This window comes from Montipora capricornis, chromosome 10 (genome assembly GCF_036669925.1).
Source record: "Montipora capricornis isolate CH-2021 chromosome 10, ASM3666992v2, whole genome shotgun sequence".
NCBI classification, from domain to species: Eukaryota; Metazoa; Cnidaria; class Anthozoa; order Scleractinia; family Acroporidae; genus Montipora; species Montipora capricornis.
The window spans coordinates 62,086,373-62,097,389 of record NC_090892.1 but is presented as its reverse complement, the minus strand read 5'-3'; the positions used below and the strand labels follow the sequence as shown (position 1 = coordinate 62,097,389).

The window sequence follows — 11,017 nt, the reverse complement described above, 5'->3', positions numbered from 1 at the left end:
CCTTCTTCACTAAAGAATGAAGAACTCAAGTTTTGGTTGCGATGCCGTGGCGATTCACTAAATGGACTTAAGACGAAGGCACAGCTTATAAAGCTGTAAGCAACATGCTGGCAGCTTTGTTGTACAGATTTGCTTTCAGAGATCAGGCACATATGATTTTGTTTCTGTAAAATTTAGAATTCCTTATCGACTACTTTGCAGTGTCGACGAGTATATTAAAAGTGGAAGAGATAAGATGGTGATCGATCCTGATCCCGATGAAATCTACACGAAAAGAAAGGCAAGGGTCTCGAACATTTCAAAAGACACCGCTCCTTCGTCAAGTGTGAATATCCGAGCGATGGCTGGGGGAAGTCGCTTGAAAGGATGCCTTCTTTCACAAGAGCTGAAATGAACCAGCACGTGGCAAATTCTGGAAAAAGAGTTGCAAATGCTGAGCATCATTCAATTCCGACCAATTTAAGGAAAGCTAAAACCTTTCTGGAGGACGAGTACTTGAAGGAGATTGAGGCAAACAGTGATGAAAGGTTCTTTTAGTTCCCTTGTTGTGGATGAAGCCATGATAAACAATATTGAGGAAGCCACAAGAGACCAGTCATCATCTGAGCAGTGGAAGAAGGAACGTAAATTTAGATTTACTGCTTCAAAAGTTGACTTAATCTCAAAAAGGCAAAGGAATCATGAAAAATTTGCAGGTTTGTTAAGACTCCTCTTTAAATCTTCAGCCTTAAAATGCCTCGAGCAAACTCTGGTTCCTTCCTTTATAGAAAAATTCGGCCCCACATCTCTTCTTATAGCATGGAGCCACTGTTTTCTTAGGTTTACATCATCTGGAAAACGAAAGAAGGAAACTTTTTCGCCTGTATCTTGGTCTCGCTTATCCTTCTTCGTGCAGAGCGGAACGCAACAATGTGTTGGCATCTCTCAGCTGATCTCCAAGGAGAAAAAGGTCCTGTCGACCAAAGTTATCCCCTACAGAGACTAATAGAATCTTTTCCACTACTATCCTTCAAGAAATAAAGATTTCAGGATATTTTCGCGTAACATTTATAGCCTCGAAACTTTAATATAATACAAATCTAATTGCACTGTAAGTTCTAGCTGGCCTACCAAGCCTCGTTCTCGTGTATTCGAAACCAGGCTGTTCCGCGCGGCCGCCATTTATGAATACGGTCTATAAGGAAATCTTTGCCGAGCTCATTGCGGTTTGCATTTTGTTTCATTAACATACAAGTTGCTCACGGAAGGCATCGTGTATTTAGGAATTTAATTCAAAAAATAAAAGAACTTGCTAAACTCAGTGAAATCTCCAATTCGAAGCCGTTTACCTTTGATAACGAGCCAGCTATTCGCCGTCAAAAACTGATAAAATTCTTGGGTGGCAAAAGCGCCAATGGTCCCATACATTCTTTGTAAAGTTTCGAATTTCAAAGCAACACTGCTCAGAGATTTTCCGGCGTTCACATTTTCAGAGATAGCTCATTATGCAAACTTTCAGCAATCAGTACTTTATTCTCGGCTGACTGATTCGAAAACAATAGCCTAATGAGGCACAATGTAAACTTGTAAAGATTCCCCCATGCATCTCTATTAGTTTACTTTAGCTGATCAATTTCATAATGTAGCTCCATTCATCTCTTTTCAATCAGGTGTGTCTCACAAAGATCAGTACTAGACTTGCCATTTAGCTTGGGTAAAAAGCCAGCTATTCGCCATCAAAAACTGATAAAATTCATGGGTAGCAAAAGCGCTATGATCTCATACTTTTCAATTGCTCAGAGATTATCCGGCGTTCAAATTTTCAGAGATACCTCATTATGCAATGAACTTTCAATATTCAGTACTTTATTCTTGGCTGACTGATTCGAAAACGATAGCCGTATGCTAATGAGGTACAAAATGTAAACTTTTAAAGATTCTCCCATACATCTCTATTAGTTTACTTTAGCTGATCAATTTCTTAATTTAGCTCCACAAATTAACTCTTTTCAATCAGGTGTGTCTTACAAAGATCACTCCTAGACTTGCGACATTAACTTTGCGATGTGAAAAAATTGCTATACTATCGAACTACGCACAGTTTCGGTGAAAAATCTTGCAACAAAAAGTGACTATTTCTTAAGTGATATTTGTTTTTGAAATATTGCTCAATGTTGGACCTTCCGTGGTGTCAAGATTAAGAACACAATAAGGTTGAGGTTAGAACAAAATAAACACTACAGGCAACACCTCTTTAAAAATTGTTTTTGTGTGTTGCAGATGTACCATATGCCGCCATTATTCTAGAGAGAATCCGCCAGGTCTACAGTGATCTTGAAAAATCTTTTCTACCTGTTCCATGGTGGGAAGACTTCAGCTTTCATCTAGATGATATTTTTACCAAGTTAAAGATTTTGGGCAAAGACAAGAAATGGGGAACATCGACTGATGAAATCACCAACATGACAGCAATCTTTAGAGGACACAAACATTGTCCAAAGCCACGCACTGTTTTGATCGAAGGAGATCCAGGGATGGGGAAGTCAACCTACTGTCAGAAACTGGCATATGATTGGGCAGTGAAACAAGAAGAATGGGACGAGTCTTTTCCCGAGATTGACTTTCTGCTGCTTTTGAACTGTCGTGATATCAAAACTGATATTTGGAAGGCCATTGATGACCAAATTCTTACCGAAGATTTTGACAAAGAAGCTAAGGAATGGTTCTTCAAATTCATTCGAGAAAATCAGTCCAAGGTTCTTTTAGTGCTTGATGGACTTGATGAAGTGGATTCCAGAAACGTTGACATGTACATCAACCTTTTGAGAAGGAAAGTCCTAGCCAATTGCCACGTTGTTATCACATCACGCCATGAAGCTGGTAAGATGGTAAGGCGGTATTGTGACACTCTGTGGGAGATCATTGGGTTTACTTCTGAAGAGGCAAAGAGGTACATTGTTAAGCACTTTAAGGAAAAGGAACACTTGGCAGATAAGCTACTTACACAGCTTGATAGCTTTACTTACGACCTCAGAGAGTTGACACGGAATCCTCTTAATACAACTTTACTTTGCATCCTTTGGGATGATTTTAAGGGTGTACTTCCATCGGAAAGGACACAGTTGTACACAGAAATTGTGGGATGTATTTTATTAAGATATGAAAAGAGAAATGGACCATCGAGTGGCGATGATGCTGACCTACTGGAAATTTACAAGGATGACCTGGTGAAGTTGGGATGCATGGCGTTGCAGTCTTTACGTAAAGGAGAGTTGTCTTTCGACGAGAATGAATTTAAAGGCAGTGCCAGTAATTTGATCAAGTTTGGGTTTCTCTCGATCCAGGCCGGTGGCAGCAAGAGGAAACCTTCCTCGCGATGTTGCTTTCTTCACAAGACCTTTCAAGAGTTCTTTGCTGCCTTTTATCTTGCTTATGAGATCCTTGATGGAGACACAGATTGTAAATCAGTAGTGACCGATGTAATGAACAGGAATGAACTGAAACAAGTGTTTTTATTCATGAGTGGTATTTTGTCCACAAGATCTGAAGAGATGACAGTTTCGTTGGTAAAAAGCTTAGCAGAGCTTGCAAGTTCGCCCAATTTGGGATTGGAGAATTACAGAGAAGAAATTTTAGTGTTTGTACTTGATTGTATATTGGAATGCAAATGTCATCATGGAGAGAACCTTCAGTCTCAGTTACTTCAGACTTTGGGACAGAACTTTCTTGTTGAAGATCTAGCCATAAAACATCTTAGATTCAGACATTTGAACCCTTTTTGTGAAATTCTCAAAGCAAACACAAGTTTGACTACTTTGGATTGGAGAGAAAACGGACTCGATGATGCTGGAGTTAAATCCCTTTCTGAGGCTCTCAAAGTCAACACAGGCTTGACTACTTTGAAGTTGAGTTGGAGCAAAATTAGTACCACTGGCACTGAATCCCTTTTTGAGGCTCTCAAAGACAACACAACTCTGACTACTTTGGATTTGAGTCACAGCAAAGTCGATCCTGCTGGCGCTAAATTCCTTCCTGAGGCTCTCAAAGTCAACACATGCTTGACTACTTTGAAGTTGAGGTGGAGCGAAATTGGTACCGCTGGCGCTAAATCTCTTTCTGAGGCTCTCAAAGACAACACAAGTTTGACTACTTTGAATTTGAATCGCAACCATGTCCGTACTGCTGGCGTTAAATCCCTTTCTGAGGCTCTCAAAGTCAACACATGCTTGACTACTTTGAAGTTGAGTCGTAACGAAATTGGTACCGCTGGCGCTGAATCCCTTTCTGAGGCTCTCAAAGTCAACACAAGTTTGAATACTTTGGATTTGAGTCAGAACCAAATCGGCGATGCTGGCGTTACATTCCTTTCTAAGTCTCTTAAAGTCAACACATGCTTGACTACTTTGAAGTTGAGTTGGAGCGAAATTAGTACCGCTGGCACTGAATCCCTTTTTGAGGCTCTCAAAGACAACACAACTCTGACTACTTTGGATTTGAGTCACAACAAAGTCGATCCTGCTGGCGCTAAATTCCTTTCTGAGGCTCTCAAAGTCAACACATGCTTGACTACTTTGAAGTTGAGTGAGAACGAAATTGGTATCGCTGGCGCTGAATCCCTTTCTGAGGCTCTCAAAGTCAACACAAGTTTGACTACTTTGGATTTGAGTCACAACCGAGTCGATCCTGCTGGCGCTAAATCCCTTTCTGAGGCTCTCAAAGATAACACAAGTTTGACTACTTTGAAATTGAGGTGGAGCGAAATTGGTACCGCTGGCGCAGAATCCCTTTCTGAGGCTCTCAAAGACAACACATGCTTGACTACTTTGGATATGAGTCACAGCGAACTTGATGCTGCTGGTGCTAAATCCCTTTCTAGGGCTCTGAAAGTCAACACATGCCTGACTACTTTGGATTTGAGTTCGAACAAAATTGATGCCGCTGGCGCTGAATCCCTTTCTGAAGCTCTCAAAGTCAACACAAGTTTGACTACTTTGGATTTGAGTAAGAACCAAATTGGTCGTGCTGGCGCTGAATCCCTTTCTGAGGCTCTCAAAGTCAACACATGCTTGACTACTTTGAAGTTGAGTTGTAACGAAATTGGTACCGCTGGCGCTGAATCCCTTTCTGAGGCTCTGAAAGTCAACACAAGTTTGACTACTTTGGATTTGAGTAAGAACCAAATTGGTCGTGCTGGCGCTGAATCCATTTCTGAGGCTCTCAAAGTCAACACATGCTTGACTACTTTGAAGTTGAGTTGTAACGAAATTGGTACCGCTGGCGCTGAATCCCTTTCTGAGGCTCTCAAAGACAACACAAGTTTGACTACTCTGGATTTGAATCGCAACGGTGTCGGTGCTGCTGGCGTTAAATCCCTTTCAGAGGCTCTCAAAGACAAACATTGGATTTAAATTGGAACAGAATTGGTCCCGCTGGCGCTGAATCCCTTTCTGAGGCTCTCAAAGTCAACACATGCTTGACTACTTTGAAGTTGAGTTGTAACGAAATTGGTACCGCTGGCGCTGAATCCCTTTCTGAGGCTCTGAAAGTCAACACAAGTTTGACTACTTTGGATTTGAGTAAAAACCAAATTGGTCGTGCTGGCGCTGAATCCATTTCTGAGGCTCTCAAAGTCAACACATGCTTGACTACTTTGAAGTTGAGTTGTAACGAAATTGGTACCGCTGGCGCTGAATCCCTTTCTGAGGCTCTCAAAGACAACACAAGTTTGACTACTCTGGATTTGAATCGCAACGGTGTCGGTGCTGCTGGCGTTAAATCCCTTTCTGAGGCTCTCAAAGACAAACACAAGTTTGACTACTTTGGATTTAAATTGGAACAGAATTGGTCCCGCTGGCGCTAAATCCCTTTCTGAGGCTCTGAAAGTCGACACATGCTTGACTACTTTGGATTTAAATTTGAACAAAATTGGTCCCGCTGACGCTGAATCCCTTTCTGGGGCTCTCAAAGACAACGCAAGTTTGACTACTTTGGATTTAAATTGGAACAGAATCTGTCCCGCTGGCGCTGAATCCCTTTCTGAGGCTCTCAGAGACAACACAAGTTTGACTACTTTGGATTTGAGTCACAACGAAGTCGATGCTGCTGGTGCTAAATCTCTTTCTGTGAATCTTAAAGTCAGCACATGCTTGAGTACTTTGGATTTGCGCGTTGGAACAGAATTGGTTCCGCTGGCGCTGAATCCTTTTCTGGGGCGCTCAAAAGTCAACAGATGCTTGATGAATTTGGTTTGATTTGCGACTAAATAAATCATTCTACCCGAGTCGGGCGCTAGGTCATTCTTTCTATTAAGTTGCATGAATTATATCTTTTCCCAAGATTTAAGGCTATTAGGAGTGACGATTGACGATGATTTAAATTTCAGCAACCATATAGGCACTGTCTGCAAAAAACAGCAAAGAAAATTGGCGCCTTCATGCGGCTACGAAATATATTAAAAAGTATGGCGAAACTGCTCATATTTATAGTTACCTAAGTCTGGTATTCGTCCTCAGTTAACGTTTGCCACAGCGTGTGACACTTCTGTCCTGCATCTGACTGCAGAAAAATAGAGAGCTTACAAGCCTCTAAGAGTGTCTCGTATGAAGAAGTTTTGAAGACTGCCAAACAACCGACTTTAAAAAATGGAAGACTTCAAGATGTTGCCATTCTAATATATAAAGTTAAGAATGATCTTTATCTAGCATATATGCAGGGTCTCTTGGAGAAAAATACTTATAATTGTAACGTACGAAATTCCGATTTTGTAATTACTAGATATAATTCTGTGAGGTATCTATGTCCTTTTCTGTGGTCAAAACTTAAGCAGAGTATCAGGCATTTAAGGTCCCTTCACATTGTTAAGAAAAATATTCGGAAACTGAGTTTGAATGGCATTTTGTCTGATAAATGTGAGTCATGTTTTTGATGTCAATTGGAAAATTTGAATGTGTACGTTAACAATATTTTCATTTTTTTAAACTTGTATATTCTGAGGAGGCAGTGTGGCCCAGTGGTTAGGGCGCTTGCCTTGAGATCCGGACTTCCTGGGTTCAAGGCCCGCTCTGACCACTCATTGAATTTGTTCCTGGTTTAACTTCCAGGCCGCACTTGTAAATCGCCAACTGGTTTGCCTCCGGCCAGTTGGGATTCTTAACAGTTGTTGTTGTTCTGTTCCGTCGTTTCGTTAACTGTGTTTTATTGGCCCTGAAAAGCCCCTATGGGGAACGGTCAATTAAATATGTATTGTACTGTATTGTATCCTTGGTTTTCACGTGACGTCATCAAAACTAAAAAATAAGGAATTATCAATCCTTTTGAGATTTTAGTTTAGTTAGTTATCAGAACAGCTGAAGACTTGTCTTTTCACAAATTTTCAGTTTGATAGGGTTTTTAGTCTTGTGAGGTTGAATTTCTAAGCTTTTGCGTGACGAGATATAAAAATTGCGGTCGAGAATGCTATCACGTAGGTTAAAACAGTGACTTATCCGCTGAGATTTTGTATGAGAGTAAGTACTCACATACTTTTAGATGTTTATGAGCCCTCAGAAGAAGACTACTGGCTTTTTATAGCAAAAGTCGATAACATATGTTTTTGTCAGCTTCCGGCCGCCATATTTGTGTCCCTGAGAGGGACACAAACATGGCGTCTCCATACAAAGCCTTGTAAATTTGAGCAAAACATTTCTTCGAATATCTCCCCCACGAAATATCGCACAGACCTGAACCTTTGTGAGATTGTTTGAATATTCATCTTCTTTTGTCTCTTTGATTCTTGACTTTATTTTGTTGAATGGTTTTGATGATGATGTGACAGTGAAAACCGGCAATTGTATATTACTTAGTCATAGTTTACATATTTTAATTGCAGGTAAGTGTGCCCAATTAGTTTACTATTGTAAAGTAGATACATTTAACCATAGTTAATCGAGGGACTGGTTATGAAACCTTAAAACCTTCAAAAGCGATAGCAGTGTTGTCGCAATCGATGTTGAATTGACCGTGACCGTGATCTTTTGTTTTGGTCTCGCACGGGTTCCCAAATTAGTGGCGCATAATTTAAGCAAAGGATTTGATTGGTTATCTATCGAAAAAAAAGTGTGTTTTGTGCAGGGTCAAGGCCAAAAATACGGACAAAAACATCAAACAAAGGAACTTGTCGAGTTTCATAACCATCTCCATTCATTAACTATGATTTAACAATACAATAACCTTTATTGCCAACGAGTCACCCTCGCGAGAGTGACGAGGCGGCAGCATTATAGAGCCGACGCGCTAGTTAATTTTGGTACAGCCAGAAGAAATCTCGAACAAAAAAGTAAGCGTAAGGTAATGTAAGAGTGACATCATCGGTGATTGTTTTCGAGGTAGCCAATGGCATCGCGGTATTTTTTAATCTAAACCAATCACATCAGGAGGATCATGATCGGTGACCACATTGACCTCATGGTCATTTTCTGGTGTAATACCGCATTGTGCGAAAAAATTAGGCAGGAAAAGGTGAGTGGAAATCTGATTTTATTCACTCGTGAGCGTTGTCTTCTTGCGTGTACTTTAATTAAGCTAGTGTTTTTGGGAACTAGAGTATCGCAAATCTAGCAACTAGCAGACTGAAAAATTGTCCAGGGAGGCAGTTATCGAGATCAGCTCGAAAACGGCGAGTGACGGTGCCAGTCACGGCTAGCTTGCCTAAAGTGCCAATTGCCTTTACCAGATCGACAATCGTGCCATTTAAGAAACATTCTTGACCAAGTCGGCCAGCGTGCCATAAAAACAATTAAGGAAAAAAAAAACAAAACCACTTGAATGTATTCACTGTAAACTCAATCAGAGAGGGTATAAAAACTCTTTATAATCAAGTTAGTGTGTCACGAGTGACACGGCGTGGCGCTGTTAGTTCGTCCGGTTGTTTTGCTTATCCATTAGCGTGACCAAAAGTGAAAAAAGCGTAGTTTGCCAGCAAGCCACAATCAGTCAAGCTTCTGAGAGCTTAGCAAAGCAGTTTGGATAGTATTTTATTCTCACTGCTCTCTCTCTCACGCTTGCTTGAGATTGGGCACCGACAGTCTCTATGTTAAAGCGTGTCCTAAAGTCCCAAATCCCAGGACCAGAGGACATTCCCGTTCTCAGCCTCCCAAACTCAAGACCCCCATCCTAAAAATCACAACATGACGCAGAATGATTAGGAAGTGCGTGGAAAGGCGGATACAAAATTTTTTAGATGGTTGATTTCTATGTAGTTCTCTGTTAGAACCGACGTCGCTGAACAGTCTGCTGACAACAAAATTATCTGGATCTCGGTAAGCAAGGCGAGACGTATCCGCCATAACATTTCCTTGCAAGACTTGGGCGATATCGTCACTAGAGATACGGGCATTGTTCGCCATCCCCTGGGCACCATCATTAACAGATCATCGATGTTTATTCATTCCAATTCATTAATGCTAACCGCGTTGGGGTTGAAACAAGGACACTTTTTCCAGTTTTGAAAGCAAGCGTTCACGAGTTAAGTGAAAAGAAGGAGAAATTGGAAATTATAGGGGCCCAGGGAATGACAAACTCAGCCCCGGTTATCCGAGAGGGAAAGTGAGCTTCCTTTTGAGAATGTCATCTGAGGGGAAAAAGGGGTGATAAAAATTGATAAACAAAGTTTTACAAGGTAACGCCTAACCTGGGAGAAGGGGGGGGAGGGTGGGTATATATGCACATATAGATATAAAAGAGCCAGGAAGTAAGCCTTAAATTGTTCTTTCGACACATGGACTTTCTCCTTGAGGGTGGTTGCGATGATGTCATAGCTGGCCGCTTTTGCATGGCCAATGGTCTTCGCCACAGAGACGAGCTCTTCTGTGAGGCGCACTGCTTCATATTTGGCGAAGTTTTCTAATCTGCGGCTATCATAATGTGTTATGCGGTTTATCAACGCCTGTACAGAGGTCCCCTGCGCATTCTCTAAACTTAATCCTCCCTTGCAAGGCCCAAATATGGAAAAGAAAAAGGAAGGGGAGAGTGAAGTGATTGCATTCGATGCCAAGGGGCATAATTAAAAATTATTGTACTGAGAGCGCGAAATAGTCAAAGAAACATCGCCAAACTATTGTCAATCTGTTGCAAAATTATTGAGTGCTGTTTTGCATACTATCCTGTGATGACAGAAATATTAAAAAATTAATACATTGTGCTAGATAAATAAGCCGGGTAAATCGGCAGCGCACCTCTTATTCCAACATGATTGGAATTTAAATGTAACAATAAGCATAGGACAATACGAAAATAAAACAAAATGAGACAATGCGGCGAAAACAAGCACTCAGGAATGAAAACAATTCAAAATTAAGGACGAAAATGAAACAAGGATCGCACTAAAACAATAACCTGCTCTATGCTGGAGTACGCGTTGAGGTAAACAAAAACGGAACGAGAATAATGCATAATCATCAGGGCGTAATGATTAAACGGGAAAGTGAACTTCAAGTTGCCGACAAAGCTAGAAAACGTAAAAGTTTAGAAGCAGGGCATAACATAACCAGAAACAAACTTGTAACTGCCCGCAAAAGGTTAAGCTAAATGTTTCAGTGGGGCATAAAGTGAAAAGGAAAGTGAATTCTAAATCGCCCGCAAAGCGAAGAAGCTACACGTTTCAAAGCAGGGCACAACAAAACTTAGAAGCAAGATTAAAACAGATCGCAAAGCAACTAAGCCAAACGTGATCAGCAGGGCATGAAATACATAAAAAGCCAACGTAAAATTGCCCGCGAAGCCTGAAAGCTACACGTTTTGAAGCAGGGCACAGTATAACTGAAACTGGAAATAAATTTAAATCTGCCCGCGAAGCAACTAAGCTGGACGTTATCAGCAGGGCATAATAGGAACTGGAAAATCAACTAAGAGTTGCCCTCAAAGCTAGAAAGCTACACGTTTCGAAGTAGGGCACAAAAAATGTCAGCAACAAACTTCAGTAAAATCGTTCGCAAAGAAGCGAGGCTGCCCGTTATCAGCAGAGCAAAACAGGAACTGTAAGTCAAGCAGGTCAGAATGTGAC

At 41.0% G+C, this 11,017-nt stretch overlaps 1 protein-coding gene across 1 annotated transcript in view; it reads left to right on the top strand.

The window, feature by feature from the left end:
- Nucleotides 1–520: 520 nt before the first annotated feature.
- LOC138021139 (NLR family CARD domain-containing protein 3-like) overlaps nucleotides 521–11,017 on the top strand; it is a 16,418-nt gene continuing 5,921 nt past the window's right edge. The window contains exons 1-4 of the mRNA XM_068868001.1: nucleotides 521–695; nucleotides 2,260–5,342; nucleotides 5,468–5,787; nucleotides 5,819–6,224. Coding sequence (XP_068724102.1) covers nucleotides 521–695; nucleotides 2,260–5,342; nucleotides 5,468–5,787; nucleotides 5,819–6,224 — 3,984 coding nt within the window. The remainder of the gene's footprint in view (nucleotides 696–2,259; nucleotides 5,343–5,467; nucleotides 5,788–5,818; nucleotides 6,225–11,017) is intronic.